Raw genomic sequence first — 21,908 nt, 5'->3', positions numbered from 1 at the left:
ACACTTATTCAGAAATGGTATATCAGTATTATTTTCAGTATTGTCATGCTGTGTGTTTGCTCCTTTTCCTCAAGGCCAGTCAGCATTGGTTATCCCATCCTCCTCAGGTCTGCAGCTGGGAGCTCATTGTGAAGCCTCCAAAACTTTAGCAAACAGGAATCTGTGCTGTTTACGACTCTAGGACAGAGGCTGACAGCAAACACTGGTTGGCTTTTGTTTGGGTTTTTATTTTTGTGGGTTTTCTGTGTTTTTTTAAAACAAGTGTTAAAACTGAACTGCTGTGATTTAAAGGCTGGGGAGAGAAAGTGGGTGAAGGTAGATGAATACCTGGGAGTTGCATTTCTAAAATCTTTGAGAAGCAATACCCAGCAACCTCCATGGAGAAATCTGCTGAAATCTATCATGCTAAACAAAAATCCCAGAGAGGCTTCAAAAAATGGTGATGCCAGTGCCTGGCTAAAACTTGTTTTAACTTGGTCGTTTTTTTAAACTAAGGCAGGACACATTTCTTTCTAATCTAGCTTTCTATAGCAGCTTCCTTGGGCTGCACTGAGGAACCTTTGCCATTGCCTGCCTAAAAGGGGGAGTTAACTTCTCAGAGCAGTGATTTACCTGTAGCCTCTCCAAAGCCCAGTGGAAGGGCTGAGGGTGAGCCTGACTAGTGCTTGAGCCCCCATGGGAGGGGAAGGCAGCATAGTATCAGTGATGGGACTTAGGAAAGCTTATCCTGCATGTTCCAAGTGTGAACACTGATACTGGAGTCAAGAAGGGGTCTATGCATTTTGTATGGGCATTTTATTTCTAGGACGCATTAAAAACAATTTCTTCACTTTTAAAAAATCTTTATTCCAGGGTCACAGACTAAGACAAAAGGTTACACAGTAAAATGTAGCTCAGGCTCTTGATTGGATTTCTAGCCACTAAATGAGTTTCTGCTTTTTCATAAAATGTTTAAGTTAACAGTTTGCCATTAAACAGCAACAAAACCCAAACCACAAACAAATCACCATTTCAAATCCTTCAGCTCTCCATGCTTTTAGTACTCACTGAAAGCAAAAACCTTATGTACCTGTTCTTGAGCAAGGCTTTCCACAAAGTGTTGCAGCCTGTAGGTACTGCACAAGGCACAAAGCCACTCCTTACAGCCTTGTGGAGCTCTTAGAGGTTAGAGAAAGAACAACCTTTTCTTACCCTTTCTTCCAGAACAGGATCATGGCAAGTGGCATGGTAAAACCTCTCCCCACACCAGAGTTAGTACTTTAAATAGTTACTTATTTTAAAAGTGCTAAAACTACACAGGCTAAGTTTTTGTTTAAATATTCAAAAGTAAAAGTCTGATGGAAGACTCTCTACACATACAGGAAATACTCGAGAGGTGCTTAAGATGGTCTCTCAACCTTAGGTTTCAAAAGACCTGGGAAACAGTGGTATATGTTTATTCACTACATCTAATTTCACTCCCAAATATCAAATTTTCAGCTAGATATTTAAACAATTTTTTTTTTCCTTTGGATAATAAATTACTTCTCAAAAAAGCTGCCCTCAAAGCTACTTTATACTATAATAACTCATAACTTAAAATCTTCATTAAAAAGATGAGGTCATGCTGCAGGAATTTTAAGGCACTTGTATTAAACCAAGTTAAAGTGCTTTATGTATCCAAGCTCACTGCATCTCAGCCTGAGCTGAGACCTGGTCTTTTCAATGTGCCTGCAGAGTACAGTGGTGTGTCCTTTGTGGAACAAAATAAGCAGACAAAACGAAGAATAAAGAGCAGGCTTTAACAACAACATCAGTCCCGTAGAGAAAAGATAGGTAAAAATTTAAATCCTATTACAAAACAGGTGCAAGCTGCCTTCTGGCTCTCAATAACCCTCCCTGTTGGAGAAGGACCATTCTCCTCATGGAAAGGTAATTTATCAGCCACTGCTACCAGCTGTCACTGACACAGTATACATGTCAAAATCTGCAGAGGATCAACTTTTGGATTCTTGCATAATAAATAGGATTAAAATTTGGCAGTGCCAAGACTGAAGGCTGATTTTCTACTGAACTATCCACAGGGCCCTGTGAATTTTAATCATGTTACTTAGTAAAAGGAGAGTTGCTTGTGTAGAAGGGCACTGCATCATGCAGCAGGAATGTAATTTAGCAAATTACAGCACCTAGACATGTATGTGGGGGTCTTTACAGAAAAATGAGATGAAGTATGTGAGAAGTGACTTCTTTCATTGTCTTCTAGTACTGCTTCTTGGCTGCAGGTTTGTAAGACACCAGGAGACCAAAGGAAGCATATCCAAATAAAAGGGTCTGAACAAACCATTGGAACTGAACAGCTGGGTCAGTGATTCCTTTAGCTCTGTAACATTAACAAAAACACAAAATGTGTCAACAAATTGGTTGTACTGGTACTTACAAAGTAAGATTTTCTATCTCTACCCATCCTTGAGACGCAGACTGGATTAGAACATTTCAGCTCAGCACATTAGTTTCCATCTCATGTGCTAACTAAACATACCAGCTCTTGTGGTTTTAAGATTTTAAGCTATTTATTGAACAAAAGCTCTTTCAAACAATCTATGCATACAATTTCCTCAACAATACATAAATTTCAATCTCGTCTGTCATATCTGAAATTACTTATCCCAGAAGTTTGTGTGCAAAGAGACAAGAAACTAGACTAGCTTAATACTGATCTTAATATACAAGTCCAAATATAATTTCTTATTGACTGTATTAGTCATGGGAGTCTTCATGCTGGCAGAGCAGATACCTGACAATGACTGTGTGATGAGGGATGGAGAAACCTGATAGCTGAATTTGTGGCTAGACAAAGACAGATAACAGGGCTGAAGGCACTTCACTTGATTTATGGAGACCTTCCTATGTTAGCTAGTTTAAATGTAACATATGTGATTTTTTTCTGTATGTTACAGAAAATGTCACTTTCTCCTCCATTGTTCTTGAGAAGTACTCCTACTGAAATGAACGAGTATAAACACAACAGCAAACCCAAGGGATTTCACATTTCCAGTAAACAATGCCATCAGGCATAGCTGTATTTTTTTGTTTATAATCCCACCTGCCATGTTTTCAAATTAGTGCAGAACCTGGAGAACAAGGGCTTAAGAAATTTACCTGTTGGTACAAAGCAAGCTTAATGAATAAACCATATGCAGCAATGCAGGCCAAAAGCCAATGAAAATACTACTGCCAATTAACAAATTTGTGCCTGAGTCCTCAAAGTTTTTCCCTTGTGATGTTGCCAAGTAGACATAACTTTTACATAAGTAAAAATAAATGGTGTTTGGTGCTCACAGAATTACAGCTGTTAGGTAATCTAAACGGATGATGAAGAGCAGGCCACCTCTGCTTTTTTTTTTTTCTGTGAGTTTTAACACTACTCTGTAAAACTTCATTAGAAAAATTAATTACAATACATTCACTTGTTATGTTCACTGGTAGTCAAGTTTCCTCATACTTAAAAAAGCCACCTTGGGCCCAGATACCCATTTATTTACACACTCAGACTTAAAGTTTTAATTTAAGGCACATAACTTAAAATGAGAGTCTGATAACCACAAAATTTTTAGTAACTCTCCTTCTGAAGGCAGAAGTTATTCATCCATATTTTACTGTCTCTTAAAAAAAAACCTTCTTATGCAGCATTCTGTGAAACAAAATCCTGTTGCTTCCAAGAGCTGTTGTCTGGGACAAACAGCAATAAGTGACCCAAATGAAGTGGAAACCCATCATTTGTATAAAGGCAAGCAGACTGGTCACCTACTCTGCAGAGCATGAGAACCCAAGGAATATCTATGTTCTTCTGAATTACTGCAACCACAAGTCAAATGAACAGATGGATGATGTGTTTGGACAGTGCTCCTTTCCAGGTAAATTGTTAGCCTAACCTAAGACTTAGATGGCCTTGCTAGTACAGTCCCATCAGTTCAAGTATTTTATCCCACTGACCTGCAGATGCAAGGAGATCTGAAAGACCCCAGATGAAAGTGTCCAGTTGTATTCCCACAATACAGACCCAATTGTTTAACCGTGTATTAGCACTATCGCAATCCTGATGAGGCAACATCTGGTAAAATGGTAACACCTGAAGTTATCAGACTATTTCTACACTATCTGTGGCTCCCTCTGCCTCCTGAGCAGCAGTGTTACCCAGTGAACAGCAAGTTCAGAGGCTGCCAGGCAAGCTCTGGCAAACATTGCTGCTGCCAGTTCTGCAAGTTGCCAGCCCTTGGTTTTGCTGCCCTGCACAACAGTAACCACTGGGAGAATTGGCAGCACCAACTGTGGGGGACAGCAAACTATCACTGCAGCAACAATTTTACCAGCACCCTCTGAATTCACTGCTGCTGAGGGCCACCACAGTCAGTCTGTAGCTTATGTTACTGGATTCAGAAATCCTTTCAGAAAACCTATGTTGGAATGAGAGGAGGGAACAACTTACTGGCATAACTTGATACCGTAGAGAGCTTCCACTATGTGAATCAACCAGGATACCCAGAACCTGATGGAAAGAAAACATGGTTTATTGTGTTGAAAACTAGGGAAAAGACTGCTGTACCCAAGAAGCACTACTGAGAGAATATAAATCTGGAAGCACTGAAGCAACAACTTAAACTTTACCCTAGAAAGGAAGGGGTGTTTTTCATCTTGAAAAAAGTGTATACTTAAAAGAAACTGAAGCCCATGAGAAGATCAGAGCAACTGCAGCTTGTGCAATAAGCCTTGATCTTCCTATTTGAAGCATCCACTAGGCTTCCAAAACTTTCAGCACTTAAGATTAAGCCAAAAAGCCAAATGCTTAGTAAAAGCAGTACAAGTTAATCTTAGTTAAGCATGCAAAATCTATCCTTTTACTTACACACGTATTTTTAGTGGTCCTAAGGAGCTGCTTAAGTTTTTACAGATTTAATTCTAGGAAAACAACTGTGTGTATAGATTCAAGATATATAATGTGACTTGATAAGCCACACTTGGCCTACAAAATTTTACATAGAAGCTTTTGTAGGAAAAAAGTTAAGAGAGGATATTCAGTTAGAATCAGTTTAATACCTTGCTAAAGAAAAAGATGCTCTGAAAAACGATGGAGGTTCTACACGATGCATGGTAAAATAAACAAGAAAGTCCTACTGATTTCTGTTTTTACAGGAAGTCAGCAATCTCAAGGAAATATTTTCCAGTTCTTTTGTTAATTAAGGTAGCAAAAATTAAATTTTGTAACCCAGCAAAACTTAGCACTATGCAGTTTGTTCAGCACGTTATTTCTCATGTAGATCAGGATAAATGAGTACCAGGGTAGAAAATGTCCTTTAATTGAAGCTGGATAAAAGAGATTCCTAAAGAAAGAACTGGACTGCACAAGGAACAACTATAGCAAAGAAAGACTTTCTGTAGAGGCACAAGTGTAACTTTGGACTAATAACTGTCATCAAAAGTAATATCTTAACATTTTACCCTTTCTTGTTAAACCATCAGTGATGCCAAATTCTAAGTTGAATTTTTAAACTATCAAACTGGTCTTAGCCTGTCTAGTCCTCTACATACTTATTACCCCACACCCTTAATTATAATGAGCTTGAAAGGAGCTCTTTAAATCTAATTAACAACTGGGTTACAGGAAAGCTTGTTAACACAGACTAAGTCCAAAGTCAGAAAGAGGCAAAATAATTACATAGTCAAATACAACTTACATGTAGCATACCCACTTGTGGTGGTGTTCCACTAAATAATTAAGGAAGGTACCAAATATTCCCAGGTAACTATAAGGTATAGTTGAAGGCCAAAGCGTTACCCACTAAAACAAAAACAACAAAAAAAAAAAATTAGTTATCTTACTTCAAGGTAGAAGCACTATCAATTTAACCTTCAAAATCACTTTATTTTTGAGATCCATGAGTTTAGGTCTCATTTATTCATCATACTTATTTCATTCTATTAACTTTGTCCAAAGACCATATTCTTCCAGAAGCCCTTGAAAGATTCCAACTAGAAAATTTCTATTCCTTGACATACCAGATGCCAAGGGGATAAGTTTAAGGTTGCTGTCTGGATACCAAGAGTGCATCTGCACACTAAATGGCATTTAAGTTATAAGCTCATTACTGATTAGACATGGAAGCTGCAAAACCTACATTGTCTTTGTCCTGAAGAAGTTAATCTGAGGCAAGTGACCTGAAGAAGCCAAACAATGAACACGCTGTTTAGGAGGAATAACTATTTATCTAAAACTAGGGGAGCAGTCTTCTTTTGTCCCCTAAAAAAGGAAAATGTCAGATTTTTGTTTCTTTTAAACAGGGCACAGAAGATAGCTGAGCACAAATCCCAAGACCAGGGATGCAGAGCTTCTTTCCAGGATTATTTCCTGTCCCAGAGCTGTCTGCAGTGTTTAGCACTGTGCACCCTGGTTCTCACAAGCCAGGGAGGAGAAGCAGGCAGTGAGTGATGAGCTGTGCACTTCAGAGTCCACTGGGGACAGAAGGTGAGCGCTAGGCCAGGCCAAAGTTCACACTGCCTTATCTTTCTCCTGGTATCAATGCTGTAGATTCTCACTGGATGTAAAACTAGTTATGCCAAAGATGTGGTGAGGTGATGGGTTTAAACAGGGAATCTGCTTAAAGCTCTTTCTCCTTCTTGAGACAGTCCAAAAACTGTTTTGTGAGTGGCTTGATGTCCTTGACCATCATTTTTACAGTGGTGGTTGTTATGATTAGAAAATCTGTGCACACAGAAGGAAAATCGCAACATGTGAAAGTCCAGGGATGACTTTCATGAACTCATCAGATACATCAAAAGAGTAATTAATATCCCTGCTCCAGTAATCCAACCTAACTTAGCTAAAGCCTGTTTTTGGAAATTAAGACAACGCGGTGACTGAACTCGTGTGTTTTCCAGCACCACCAGTTCATACAGTCTGTGCCTAAAGCCCTCACCTGTAAACGCTCCTTATGGACTGGCATGTCTCTCAGCTGTCCCGAGCGAGCCATGCTGATGCTCAGCACCTCAGCTCGCAGCTCCGGGAATGCTGCAGTTCCGGAATGCTGCAGCCCCTTCACCTGCCCCGCAGCTCTGGGAATGCTGCGGCCCCTTCCCAGGGCACCTGCCCCGCAGCTCTGGGAATGCTGCGGCCCCTTCCCAGGGCACCTGCCCCGCAGTTCTGGAATGCTGCGGCCCCTTCCCAGGGACCTGCCCCGCAGCTCTGGGAATGCTGCGGCCCCTTCCCAGGGCACCTGCCCCGCAGCTCTGGAATGCTGCGGCCCCTTCCCAGGGACCTGCCCCGCAGTTGTGGATGCTCTGCCCAGGCCCGGGACGCCTCCAGCGCCACGGCCTCGCTTCCCTTAGCAGCCAGGCGGTTTATCCCTCACTCTGGCCTTCCCGCATGCCTCTGTCCAGCCTCCTCCCTGCCTGCCCACCGCAGCACCTCTAGTCGCCTTTTTCTCACAGTTTATTTTAGAGAGCGGCGTTTCCACGGAAACCTGTGCAGGGACCTGTTCCACGAAACCTTCTGAACGATCTCCCTCCTTCCCTCCCTGCCCCCGCCGCTCCTTACGCCGAGGACGACCATGCCGAAGATGATGGCAACCATCCAGATGAGCCGGGAGCGCTGAAAGTGGCAGCTGCCATCGCGGCCCCGCTCCGTTGCCGCCGCCATCCCGCCGGGTCGCGCTGTGAGGGCGCGCCGCGCCGCCGCTAAGGCCGGGCTCGGGGGGGCGGGGCCGGGTCAGGGGGCGGGGCCGGGATGAGGGGGCGGGGCTGGGATTAGGGGGCGGGGCCTGGCTGAGGGGGGCAGAGCCAGGAAGGCGGGGCCTGGCTCAGAGGGGCGGGACCGGGCCGTGCCACCGCGCCGAGCGGGCGGGGGGAGGCGGCCTCGGCCACCCCTGGGCGGGCACTGGGCGGGCGCGGCCTGGCACCGCGTGCCCGCGGCTGGGGTAGCCCCGCTGTTACCGGTGTCGGCTCCTGCGTCTGGCTCCCACAAGCCCAGGCCGAGGGCAGAGTGGCTGGGAAGTGGCCCAGCGGAGAAGGACTGGGGGTGCTGGTCGATGCTGGCTGAACATGAGCCAGCAGTGTGCCCGCTTGACCACTGGCCAGTGGCATCCTGGCAGTAGTGTGGCCAGCAGGACCAGGCAGGGATCATCCCGCTGTGCTCGGCAAGTGAGGCCACACCTCGAGTGCTGTGTCCAGTTCGGGCCCCTCGGTTTAGGAAGGATGTTGAGCTGCTGGGATGTGTCCAGAGGAGGGCAGCAAGGCTGGTGAGGGGCCTGGACTAACACAAACAGCTGAGGAGCAGCTGAGGGAGCTGGGGGTGTTTAGCCTGGAGACAGGAGATTCAGGGGAAACCTTTATCAGTCTCCACACTGACCTGAAAGGAGGTTGCAGCCAGCTGGGAATTGATCTCTTCTCCCAGGCAACCAGTGCCAGGACAAGACGACACAGTCCACAACCACACGAGGGGAAGTTTGGGGTGATTAGAAACGGGCTGCCCTGGGAGAGGGTGTCACCGACCCTGGAGGTGTTTAGGGAAAGACTGAACGTGGCACTCAGTGCCATGGTCAAGGTGGTGTTCGGTCAGTCATAGGTTGGACTCGATGGTCTCAGAGATCTTTTCCAACCTAATCGATTCTGCGATTCTGTACCGAACTCAGCGTGTAACAAACAGCACAGAAGCTGGAGTGAACTTTTCCATGTGACCCCTTGCTGCTTTACCGAGCGGTCTGCTCAGGGGCGGATAAAATGCAGGGAACGGGGCAATGGCAGCAGCTGCGGCTGAGGCGCAGCCCCGGATCCACGGCAGCTCCCGCCGCGGCCCCCGCCCGTGCGGAACCGGTACCAGAGCGCCCTCCGGTGGCACCGAGCGGGACGCGGCTCCCGGCCTGTCCCGGTGCCGCCCGGGAGCGCGGGGCTGACCCGGGACACGCGGGGCTGACCCGGGACACGCGGGGCTGTCCTGGGAGCGCGGGGCTGTCCCGGGACACGCGGGGCTGTCCTGGGAGCGCGGGGCTGACCCGGGACACGCGGGGCTGACCCGGGACACGCGGAGCTGACCCGGGACACGCGGGGCTGTCCCGGGAGCGCGGGGCTGTCCTGGGACACGCGGGGCTGACCCGGGACACGCGGAGCTGACCCGGGACACGCGGGGCTGTCCCGGGAGCGCGGGGCTGACCCGGGACACGCGGGGCTGACCCGGAATACGCGGGGCTGTCCCGGGAGCGCGGGGCTGTCCCGGGACACGCGGGGCTGACTCGGAACACCGGGGCTGACCCGGGACACGCGGAGCTGACCCGGGACACGCGGGGCTGACCCGGGAGCGCGGGGCTGACCCGGGACACGCGGGGCTGACTCGGAACACCGGGGCTGACCCGGGAACGCGGGGCTGTCCCGGAATACGCGGGGCTGTCCCGGGACACGCGGGGCTGACTCGGAACACCGGGGCTGACCCGGGACACGCGCTGTCCCTGCCGCGGCACACCCGGGGCACGGGCCGCAGTGCCGCTCGCTGCCGGGTGAAACAAACAGCTGCTGACCTTCCTGCCACTGAGCAGTACAGAGTGCCTTCCCTTCTGAAAACCAGTCGTTCCAACCGTACTAAATCCAGCGCTTCTGTGCCCTTTGGGGAATGTGGTCTCGGTGACGAGTCACCCGGGCCTCGGGACAGATGCTCAGGGGTAATGTTGGGGCGCGTCTATGTTTTCCTTTGGGCTTTGCTGCCTGCTTGCTTGGCATGACTGACGGTGTAGGCACACTGCAAAATGTTCACTGTGCTCTTCTTTCTCCTTGCCTGAAGGCTAAACACATTGCTCTGTTAATTATGTGTTAAAGGTCTGCCTGTGCTCTTCCCCCCAACCCCCTTTTCTTTTTTTCCTTCTTTTTCTGGGGTGTTCTTTGGAGATTACGGGAGAGTTTGTTAAAAAAATTCCTGCTGTGGTAAAATTGTTCTTGGTAATCCCGTCTACAAATCCCATTGAGGCTAGCTATGTGGAATTACACCTGATTAATAAATTTCCCTGTGTTGCTTTGCTGATGCAGGAGAGAAGAGTGTGTGGCCCCACTTACATCTAGGTATCTGGGAGAAATTTCTAAAATTAAACTTTTTGTGGTTTTTTCCCTCGGGTTTATTTGCTTTGCTTTGCTTTGCTTTGCTTTGGCTTTTTGTAGCCCATTAGTTAAATTCTTCCTCTTCAGAACATTCTACGCAATTGCTTCTGCCTGTAATGCCAAAGGTGGTGCTGAGATCCTGAGACGGACCGAGCTTTGCGGTAGGAGAGCCTGGGACTGCCCCGCACAAGGAGAGTCCGCATTGCCTCGCACCAGGAACATCACAGCAAGGCTCGTGTTAAGGGAAGCAGTCAGAAAGCAGCTCAGGGATAAGGGATGGCCGGGCTATGGGATGGCCGGGCTGAGGGATGGACGGGTTAAGGAATGGCCGGGATGAAGGGGTGGCGGGGCTGCTGCCCGGCAGTGGCTGCAGAGGGCAGTGGATGCACAGCAAAGGCAAGGGCTGGCAGCACCAGGCGCTGCTGCTGCCTTTGCCTTGTTACACTGGCCTTGGTGGCTTTGGTGGCCGGGTGGGGTCAGAGACGGTGCTGTGCCACCCGTACCACCACACCCCAATCAGGACCACCCGCACATCGTGGACAGAGGACTGGGAGTTTTCTTTCTCTGTTGCCAAAAATAATTGATGTGTCTTTTAATTAAGTGATATTCTTCCAGCTTCATGTGTGGCAGCAGCCCCCATTCGCTGCCAGCCCTGTTGACTGTCATGGGAGCTCTACCAGCCCTGGGCATCTCAACAGCCTTGGACCTGAATGTGCAATAGTTCATGAAGACAGCTCCCTGCTCAAACCTTTTCTGGGGGCCGGACATTCAGAGATTCCATTTCTAATCCAGGACAGCGTCTTTTACCTGACTTTTTAAAGCAGGCTCTTACACTTGAAAAAGGGAGGAGTCTTTAAAGTATTTAAGAAGCTGAATATAGTTTTAATATTTTAAGCCAGAAAACCTGTAGCATCATCCAGTCTGGCCAGCACACCCTATTAAATATTATCTTGTTTCTCTGAATAGAGGTCAGTGACTTGCACTTACTTACAGGATACTTTTCAAGGGGCATTTTGTCTTACTTTGAAGGTGTCATAAAACAGGTCCACAGCTTTCGTTGATTAATCTTTCTTGTGTTGTTAAGGTGTTGTTAGATACACCTGATAACTAGTTTTGAGGCAGTCATTTCCCAGAGTAGCTGAAAAGCTTGCTCTATCGTATTTTGCAAAAGTTTGCAATTTTGCTCTCATATTTTTGATAGATTAGTTATCTTTGTGCCTTCAGCATTGGAAATGTTGTCAGTGATTTGCATTTATTGACAAGTATAATCTAAACTGGAAACAAAAAATCCCAAACACAGTTTTGTGAATTATTAAAAAAAAAATGCAAAACGCATTCACTTTGCCGAGTTTACAGGAAGTAAAACTATTTCACCATAACTTCTGAGATTTGTACTTTGATTTTCTTTCCTTTTATCCTAATCAGTGCCAAAAAGTGAGTTAAGTGTGTTACTGTTACGAATTGTGTTACGAATTGGCAGCTCTCAGCAGCATGCCACAGCCCAGACCACCACCAAGGCTAAGTGAAGACAGCAGGCAGAGCTCTGGCCATGCTTACCAAAGCCAGATTTAGAGTTGTGGTTTGGAACACACATGTCAGTTGTGACAGGATTGCCACAGTTGCCTGTCCTTTCTCAGGCCTTTCCTGTGCTGGAGAACATACAGATATTGGTAGGAAGCAATCAACACAACTGCCAGCCCCATGACAGGGCTCTGTAAGCCCTGGAGGTGAGCTAACCCAGCTTCACCCTGCTGCAGGCTGCACAGATTGCTGAACTGAGTCTGTTTTCATAGTAGTTGAGGCCATAGAAAAGAGGGAAAGCCTAATTAAAAAAAAAAAAAAAAAAAAAAAAAAAAAGTTGGAAATGAAAAAGCATATTCCCTCATAATTGCACGCAAACTTTTTTTTTTCTTGCATTTGTATTTCTTGGTTAAGATTTAAACTAGGATGGTATTAAACACTCAAGTACTTTAAAATAATCTAAATCTGAAAGAGATGTTCATGAAATGAAAAGGTAAAGTAACTACAGTACCTTGAGGATGGGACTTACAGTCTTTGAGATAAGTCAAGTTTACCAAACTTTGAGGTTTAAAAGACAGCCACATTAATTTTGAAATTTTCTTTTTTCACTGAAGCTGTATCCAGGGGTCTCCACAGTGAGATGTTAATGTGTACACTGAGATGGGTTAATTCTACTGAAACAACCAGATGGACCTGTGCATTCTTTCTGCTTAATCCCTGAGACACATTTCACGTGCCATTTACAGCAATAGATAACTCTCTTCAATTTTCAAATACTAAAGTTCCTGTTGCACCTACTAGTGGAGAAAATTGTTCCCTCTTCAGTTTAGAAACATTTGCTATCTCTAACTTAGAGATATTGACTATCTCACTTCCATCGGGAAGTACAAAGGGTATTTGCCAGGTAGTCGGCCTCTTTTGTTTGGTGTTCTCTGTGGATGCCAGAGAATAGATAGAGACACGTTAGCTCTTCTCTGTCTTTTAAAATTCCTGAAAAAAAAAAGGAGGAGGGGAAGGGAGGATTAGTCAAATTCAGAACAAATTTTATGGCATGAGTCATCATGTTAGAGTCGGCGATGTGACTTGTTTAAACAGCTTTCTGTATAATAACAACTTGGGGTTAGGGCTTTTATTAGGAAGCTACTTGGAAATAAACTGGAACCAATTTTAAAGTGGATTTGAAGCTGGTAAAAAAGAGATGGGATGCATTCAGGGAAAGTTATTGAAGGAAAAAGAATTATCAACAGGACTTTTTTAAAATCAGAGCTAAATGGCACAATGCTATAAGGAAACCATTGCAAGCAATGCCTGGTTCTTAATGTAGCTAGTTAACCTGACTATTCCCCTGCCACTTTTAATTTTTAATGGGGACTCAGAATTGTATCACCCTAATCTTTTAGTTCCAAGACTAGAGAAGCTGAGGAAAAGTCCGGTCTTTTAAAATATTTTGTGCTGCAGTTTGACAAGCATTATATTTTGAGGTTAATGGACAAGATTTTCAGCAGATTCCCATCCTTACAGAAAATGTTGAGTGTAATGAGATGTGCATAAGAAGGAGCAATCTGGTATAGCAATTCTGTTTGTTGCTGTGGTCAACAGCCTTTGCTACTAGAAGGGACTAAACCTTTGCATATGTCTGCTATATCCTTCTTGTTTGTCATTGGATTCCTTGGGCGTTTGATAAAACTACTTCTATCACCTTTTAAACACAATTATGAGCATAATTCAAGTCTTGGAGATTGTCAGCTATAAAGGTCCCAGACAAATACTTTATTTTTTGTAAATATTAAGCAATAAGTAACATCTTTAAGTTAGAAATATTTTGAATTATCATTAACTTTACTAAAAATGCAATTTGTGCAATTTTTAGAGCTGAATTTATGTCAGAGTTCCATATTCTTATCCTAACAATACCACTGTGGGGGTCTTTCTCATGATAAAAAGGAAAAGGAAGGTGAAACAGCCACCATTATCATGATGTGCTTCAACCAACACTGCCTTAATAAGCCTTTGCAAAGAGACAGCCAAGGCTCAGCAGTTTGAAGTCCAGGTTGCACAGAGAGCTTCAGTTTTGACCACAGTTGCACAGTTTACAGTTCTCTTTGTTTTTCTGCTGGAAGTCAGTAACCTGAGTCCTACTAAAAATATTTTGTGGACATCTCTGATGTCTTTCTTTATTACATGAAGTAGCTTTAGAAAATGAAATATTAACAAGTAACATCCATTCGAAATCTCAGTTTATAAATGTTGGATTTATGCTACATGGATTTGGTGGAATTTTAGAAACTAGATATGAACTACAAGTATTTGACAAGATTTTTTTGAAGGTAAGGGAGCAAAAAAAGATTTTATGTCATATCTAATAAAACTGAATGTACTTTGCAAGGATAAATTGTGACCAGGCAGCCTTATACATGTTGGTCATGTTGGAAAGAACTGAGTAGTGTAAACTATTCAAAAGCATATTTCATACAGATGCAGGGCCATGACTCTGCACACTAGTGTCCAACTGCACATACAGTGGTTGTAACAGGATGAAGGAGTAAATTTCCACCAGACTCTCAGCATTTTGATGCCTTGTTCTGTCCTTTAGCCACTGCATGGCAGTACATGTGTATTTTAATATATAGTGTTTGATATCTGACACTATTTTTTCTTTCTCTCTGAAGGCATTCCTAACTCTTTATCACTGTTTCCTATTTGGAAAGACTGCTTTAAGTTGCCAAGTGGTATGGCAGTAAACAGAGTGCAGTGTTGAGAAGAAGTAAAGGCTTCCGTTTAATTTACTGCTCTTGAGGGTACATTGGTACCAAGTAATGGATCTTTTTTGTGCTTCTCACTTAATGAACAAGACATGTCAATTGATACAGTTTTCTAGTCCTGAATATTTTTCCTATGTGTCTGCAATAGGAATATTGTGATGGAAAAACTAAGTGCAGTAGAAAAAGGCCAGTACAGATCTAGCAAAAAAATGGGATCACTGACTAGCAGATGGGTGAGATAGATGGGAAGCATTTTTCATTACAGCCACATGGGTGGGGGTGTTATTTGGGAGATGAGCAGGAATAGGATTGACAAGGGAGGTTAGAGCAATAGTTCTTTAAACAGGGAGGAGAAGACTCCAGACAACTTGTCTCCAGTCCCAGCAGACGAGCCTTAAGGCCAAATTCACTCGTCTTTAGGTGACTACTTATCATAATCAAGTTCAGCAGACTATGATGTTGAGATCTGTTGTATTTCTATAGTTCCATGTGGGTATGCTTGTATCCTGTCAGCATAAAAAGAAGATAATCCTTTTCCTAAAAGGTCTGCAGTTCAGAGGTCTGATCCTCTCGGGTGCTGAGAGTCCAGTGGTGTTTCTGCAGCTGATCAGTCACAGGATATATCTGCAGTTACACAAACAGCATGAGTGAGGACAATGACAGACACTTTCTCACCAAGGAAAGGAGACAGGGAAGGAGATGGCACAGACTACAGGGAAAAGCATTACCATAAAGTAATGTAGCCTGTGAGCCTGACTGTACTGGGCATGAACTACCCCTACATTTAAAGGAAATCATATTTATCTCAGTGGTGCTGCAGCAAGCGAGGGCTCACCAGACTGAACTGTGCTCAGTAACCCTCTGGAGGCCCAGACGGGATTTCTGGAGGATATTTTATCCACAATTATTTTATGTTTCCTGAGGGAGGACTTTAGTGACCATAGGTTTGCTATTGCATGGCTGTGTGGCTTTTCTACGTTGTGTTCAAAGGTGTCAAGAATACTGATAATCTATTCATTAGGCTTATTAAACAGGGAAATCCTACTCCAGCCCATTCCTGCACTGGTGTGGACTGTGCTCTGCTTATTTGTCCTTCCCTGTGGTCATCCTAACCCTTTACAATCTCAGTCTCAGCCCATCCAAACTGCAGGTTAGTGTTCTGTGTGGCTGTGGGAGCCAGGTCTGTCCCACAGAACACAGATTTTTGCTTCACCAGAGCAGGAGACATTGTATTGTATGGGACTGGGGGCACTGATCACCACTTTCCCAGCTATTCTACATCCATCTTTTAAGACTTTTCTTCTGCTGCCCAGAAAAAAATGAGCAGTGTGGGATACTTCATAAAAGACACAATTTTTACAAATATTTTTGCTTCAGTTTTATCTGGGGTCTTACTTCCTTTAAATTTTAAGGCAGCCTTCTCTTTGACAGGGATGACAATTTCTTTCAAGATTGCCACAGGACTCAAAAACTCACCAGTAGGCATCATAGTGACAGCACAAGCAAGGAACTGCTTGCAGGTTTCACAGCAGATTACCATCACAATACAGAAATGAGATCTTGGAGTTTGATAGATAATTCTATGAGAATGCAAGCTCGTGGAGGTCAAAAAGACAAAGTGAGTGTTAGCTGTTAGGAAAGCACTGGGAAAAAAACCTGCACATTACCTTCATAATAGTTAAAATCACGATGATTCCTCTACATCTTAAATTCTGAGAGCTATTCTATCTTCTTTTTTCACAAAGGATACAGCATAACCAGAAAAAACTCTGGAAAACACAATGTGAATGACTTCATGGAGCAGTTGCCATAGGGGGCATAACCATGGGCCAGCTAGCATGAATAAGGTGGGATAAAAAATGGTGCAGTGTGAACTGCTGGAATCAGTGAAGGTCACTCCACATTCTTGGGTGGGCAGCAGCAAGCACCAAGTGATTTTAGCAGGTTACATGTTCAGAACACAGAGAATTGAGTGTTGCTTCATGTAACATGTTCTAGTGAGAGGATGCTCTGGAAGCTAAAATTTTACATACATTCAGAGAAAGACTGAATAAATTCACTGAATAGAAACCCTGGGCTGAAAGTGATTGAGGATTTCATCATAATTTCCAAGTAAAAGTACCAGTACATCATTTACTGGGCTGGTCATAGATTCCTACCTTCCAATGGCAGGTATACCTTTTTTGTCATTGGTGAACAGTTAAATACCAGGTGAGACAGACATTCAGTCTTATACGTAGGACCTTTTTTATCCTTACCCTGGATTTCAGAGCAGTACAATCAATTCCAAAGATTACTTAAAGAGTTAAATATAAGAAATACTGACGTGTGAGATTACTCCAGGTTATCTGAAACTGGCCTAATGCCAGTTTTCACCTTGAAATCTGTAGATTTCAGTGTCAACCAAGAGCAAGACTGGTGTGTCCCAAAGTGTATGGTGTTTTCAGCAGTATTTTTGCCTCTACATTCAAGCATTAGAAGCAACATTTATTTCTGGTAGGAGAAAAGGCAGGAGCAATGCTTTGGCATAACAAAGGTGTAAGCTTTTACTGTAAGGGAAAGTTCAATGCAGGTGACAGCTCTCTCAAGATCCAGTTCTGGACTGGGGAATGAATACTCTTGAAAAGCAAGGATTGTCATGAATTCTGCCTTCTTTTTTTGCTCAAGGTGCAAAATGTGCCTCCATCCTGCTCCTCCTTCTGACACCATGGAAGTGGACATGTCTGGACACTGAACTACTTTTCAAAGCAAGTGGGGCTGCTGGAAGTGCTCCTTTCCCTGAGGAATAGGTGAGACTACAACATCACTTGTCTGCTCATGTTCTCTGGAGGGTTCCTGGGTGCCCCTGGCCATGAGAGTGCTGCTCATGGTATGAAATCGTTGTGAATAACAATCCATGAGCCTTGCTGAATTCCACCATTTTCCATTTGAACATGAAATCTCTTTGCAATTCTCCAGAGTTGCTTTCTGGCATTTTTATTTCAATGGTGTAAGAGCTGCCTGTTGCTGCCAAACCCATAATTAAAGCAGTGTTGACTGGTAAGTAATGGGCTGCAAAAGGTGTACCAAAAGATAATTAGAGAAGCATTCCAGATAAGCAGGGCATAAGTATCCTTTTTATGAGGTGTTAATGTCTGAAGGCCAACTAGTGAAATTGATCTTGCCTCCTTCAGGATGAAAGTTCTGCTCAAACATCAATAGCATTGTACTGCCCTAGAAAATGTTTGATGTAGGGATTTCTGAAGGGTGTTTGTCCTAAGACTCCCCAGGCAGGCGCCTGGTGACAGAGCCCTTGTGCAGTGGGTGATTCAGCATGCCATTCATGACTTTGGGGCCACCTTTGCAACTCCTGCCATGAGGACTGCTCTGGAGGGAGAGCTGCTTCCAGTGCCCTGCACAGGATAGGGGCAAACCTTTTTTTCTAGAGCCATTTTAAAGAGCACTGTGGCTCATCCTTGACTAATAATTATGTTGTTGCTCCTAAATGCACTTTACTTATATATCCTTCATTTCTGTTCTGTTCTCACCATATCCCACCTGTGATTTGGATTCCTCTGTAGAAGCACTTGTATCACAATGGCATGAAGGAACCTTGGCAGTGGGCAGAGTGGGTTTCCACATTTGGACTCAAATCTATAGCACAATTCAGTGGATTTCTGTGGAAGGCTGAAGACAATCTATGAACGAAAAAGATGCTCGTTTCGTTAAGCATGCTGATTTGGGTATTCCTGCTTCTTTTCCCACACTCTTCCCATTTCTGTTTTTGTGAAATGAATCAAAAGTAGGGGTCAGAATACTATTTTCCTGATAGAATTCAGAGAGGAGATGCAGGAGCTCACAAACAGTTGTTCATCACTTACATGCACCAGCCATGAGGATGCCAAGGGACACATGGACAGCAAGGAGTGGTCAGTTTTCTTGATGGATTAGTGTATGGTCAAACTGCAGCTGTGGCAGAAATTATCTCTTATGTTAGGCCAAATCCATATGCCTCAGCAGAAAAGGAGGAAAAGGAGGGGGAGGCAACGATTGTCATCTTCTTTCCTGGAATCTGACTTAAAAACAAAACTCGCAATCTCGATCAATTAGCATTGCAAAGAAAATCTCTGAAAATGAAGGGTGTAAAGAGGCTGCCTGGCAGAGTGCCTCAAACAATAACTCCGGGAAGTGTGAACTGCTCTCTCTATGCTAGGGGAAGTTAACAAAAGCGTGTTCTATTTCGAGCCGAGCTAGTAGTGATGGACAGTCACTGTTAGCAAGCAGTGCAAGTCTGTGCAAGCCTCTGCTGGCTCCTTCTTATCTCTTCTGCACTGCCTGTGTCTATAAGGTGTGTATGTGTGTTGGAGGACTTGGTTTCCCTGGTTTTTTTTTGAGCTCAACATTGCAGGCTGCCTACAGGGGAAGAGTGTTATAGTTTGTCCCATGAGATTATCTTTTCTGCCATGAAAACTGGAAATCCAGAAAGAAAAATTTAAGCATTGCCTCTGACCAGACTGAATGAGTAACTTCTCTTTGTACCCTGCAAACATCCTTGGTGTCCTCCGACCAATGTAGCATGTACCCCATGGACAGTTGTCTTGAAATTGCAGAGAGATGGAAAGGTCATATGCAATTCCATACTTTGTTGTGCCAGCTCAAATAGAGGCTCCCCAGCTCTCTCTTACCTTTTGCCCCTCTGCATCCCTATCCCATGCTGATGCTTGAATAAAGCTTGCCAAAAAGTAAACTGGGAAAAAAAATAGGAAAAAAAATCAGCTTTTTTTGAAGGAGCAGCTGCATGAGCTTTGCTAGCCAAGAGTGTACTGGAGATGGGACTTCAAGGCAGCTAGAGGTGAACCCTGCATGCTTAGAACAAGAATCAACAGCTGAAGCTGGATTTGCTGTAGTGAACACTGCCAATAAAACTATGCCCCAATCTTTATAAGTCTGCTTACTGTATCTGAGCCTTCATCAACCCCTACCTTCATTTGTATCTGAGTAACAGAGGTTAAATAAACCTGAACTATTAGAAACATCCCTTGACTACCTAGAACTGCTGAACCATTTTCCACCTGACATATTTTTTCCTTTCTCCCATATGACAATTCTTGCTTAAATACAAATTTTGCTGTTTACAGGACAGGAAAAACTCCCAACTCTCCTGGAGCTGAAGAGGAGAAAAGAAATCATGTGGGATGGTTTTGTGCTATGACAGTTCAGGCTTATGAGGATGCTAAGATAGAATAAAGGGGAGAAGTACTGAGAAATTGCTTCAAGCTGTTGTTTGCAGATGTTTTGAAGTACTTGCTGCTGTCATTCCCCCTGAAATTCTCAAGGTCTTCATATGCACTTCTGCTTGAAGATATTATTTAGGTGTAGTGGTTTCTGAGGGCAGGTACCTTGCCTTATGGATTGAGCTGCTAAAGACATCCAGTCTCCAGAGAACTAGACTCACAGGAGCTGACTGCCATCCCTGTGTGGAAGGACATGAATTTTTTGTTGTGAAGCACTATGGTAGTGTGTGTAATTCAGTGCAGTTCAACTGCAGTTCAACCCCGAAGTGGCAGGATGGATGATGAGTGCACTGGTCCCTACAGAATGCAAACAGTGTGTCCCAGCTCACACACTGTCCCTGTACCCTTCAGCTTCACAGCAAGCTGGAGTGGGTCCCAAATTTGAAAAATGAATGGGGACATGTTGAGAAAAACACATGATGTAATGATGCTGCTGTTCTTGAACACCTTCAGTGATAGCCATTAATGGCCTCATTTGACAAATTATTACACTGACTAATTAATTTACTTCTCTTCTAATATCTAATCCTTTTCAGTGTTGCAACTGTTGCTCCCTGTAAGTCCCTTATGTCACTCTTGGCTCTCTTAAATGATATTTCTGGCCACTCTTTTGAATTAATATGTTGTTCATGATTTCACCTTGGGCTGATAGTACAGACCTTGCTTGTTTTGTACCTGACTTGGACGAGCAGAGCTGTCTGGAGGAAAAAAAGCTGCCCCAGAAAAGGAAGACCTTTTGCTGAGCTCTTCAGCATGCACTCCGGAGGGAGACTGCTCCATCAGACCTGGGTGACCTCAGAGTGTGCTGGGGGAGGCTTTGTCCTTCACTGTGAACAGTGGGTGTTGATGCAATGTCTAGTAAAGCCACCAGCATTTTATTTCCTGCGGTAAAGCTGCTAAGAAGTGTCCCATGGATGGGAACAGGAGCAGGGTAACAAAATAGGGAAGACAAGGACTTGTCACCTGGGTGCAGTAAGAGCAGGGATGGTTTGCCTTTAGGAGAAGGGTGCTATGGAGGCCTCCTTGCATTGGGGGAGCACCGGGTTTCCAGCAGAGCTCCAAGCCTGCAGTGCAGAGGGAAGGGGAGCTCCCTCAGAGGGCTGAAGCAAAGGTGGAAGATTTCTTCATTAAATTATTCGCTCTCTATTTGAATTAAAGAAAGGTGAACGGGTTGGTGGCAGCAGCGGGGACTTCTCTGGGAGACACTTTGGCTCCTTGGATGGGGCGAGCCCTCATCATGTGTATTTTGGTGATGGGATGACAATGGAGGTGTGGGAGACAGCTGTGAGTCACCCTCGGAGCCCCGGCGGGGCCGGCCCTGGTGGGTGGGGGTCGCTAAGGGCCGGGGTGGAGGGCTCTTAAGGCACGGAGCTGCCAGAGCCGTCCCACCGCCGCAGAGCTCGGCCAGCATGGAGCTCGCCAGTCTGCCCCAGGCCAGCCTGGTCCCGGCCAGCCTTCCCTCCGCCAGCCTGGCCGCCAGCCCCGCCGGTGAGCCGGGCGGGCTGCCCGCGGATATCTTGGCGGTGTTGGTGGCGGTGTTGGGGCGGTGTTGGTGGCGATGCTGGCGGTGTTGGGGCAGGAGGACGCTGCCCGGCCCCGCTGCCCGGCCCCGCTGACCGCCGCTCCCCGTTCTCTCCCCGCAGGCGAGCCCCGGGCGCGCCCCGCCGGCCCCAGCTCGAGCCGGGAGGGCGGCCGCCGCAAGCGAACCACCTTCAGCAAGGCGCAGCTGGAGCTGCTGGTCCGCGCCTTCGAGAAGGAGCCGTACCCCGGCATCGCCCTGCGGGAGCAGCTCTCCGGCCTCACCGACATCCCCGAGTCCCGCATCCAGGTGAGAGGGCGGGCCGGGAGGGAGGACGGGCGGGTGGCGGAGCGGCTTCCCCGGCGGCCCGGGTGCTCAATCTCTGCCGGTCCCGTCCCGCAGGTGTGGTTCCAGAACAGGAGAGCCCGGCAGCTGAACCACAAGAAGAGCGAAGCCGCCGCCTACGCCAGGCCGGGCAAGGCGAAGCCGTCCCGGTGCGCTGGGCAGGAGCGGCCCCGGGCGCAGCAGGGTCCGGGCACAGAGCGGAGCCTCCTCTGCCCTCCGGGCCTGCCGGGAGGGAGCCAGAGCTTCTGTGCTCAGCCGCCGTCCTACTCGGGGCAGCTGTACTCCAGGCTCGACATGCATTTCAGGAGCCTGGATAACGCTTTCGGAGCGCTGGGTCAGACCGCGGCTGACTTCGCTTTGGACTGCTCGGGAAGAGGG

At 45.7% G+C, this 21,908-nt stretch overlaps 1 protein-coding gene across 1 annotated transcript; it reads right to left on the bottom strand.

The window, feature by feature from the left end:
- Positions 1–776: 776 nt before the first annotated feature.
- Positions 777–7,734, bottom strand: TMEM254 (transmembrane protein 254). The gene is made up of 4 exons (XM_056495496.1): positions 7,568–7,734; positions 5,712–5,815; positions 4,466–4,525; positions 777–2,359 (listed from the first exon to the last, which is right to left on the bottom strand). Exons 1-4 carry the CDS (start codon positions 7,667–7,669, stop codon positions 2,239–2,241), a joined length of 387 nt encoding a protein of 128 aa, XP_056351471.1. The 5' UTR covers positions 7,670–7,734; the 3' UTR covers positions 777–2,238.
- Between the last annotated feature and the right edge of the window lie 14,174 nt (positions 7,735–21,908).

The sequence above is a fragment of the Oenanthe melanoleuca genome, chromosome 6, assembly GCF_029582105.1.
Source record: "Oenanthe melanoleuca isolate GR-GAL-2019-014 chromosome 6, OMel1.0, whole genome shotgun sequence".
Classification (NCBI taxonomy): Eukaryota; Metazoa; Chordata; class Aves; order Passeriformes; family Muscicapidae; genus Oenanthe; species Oenanthe melanoleuca.
Note: the sequence above shows the minus strand (reverse complement) of the source record. Positions and strands in the feature narration are given on the sequence as shown.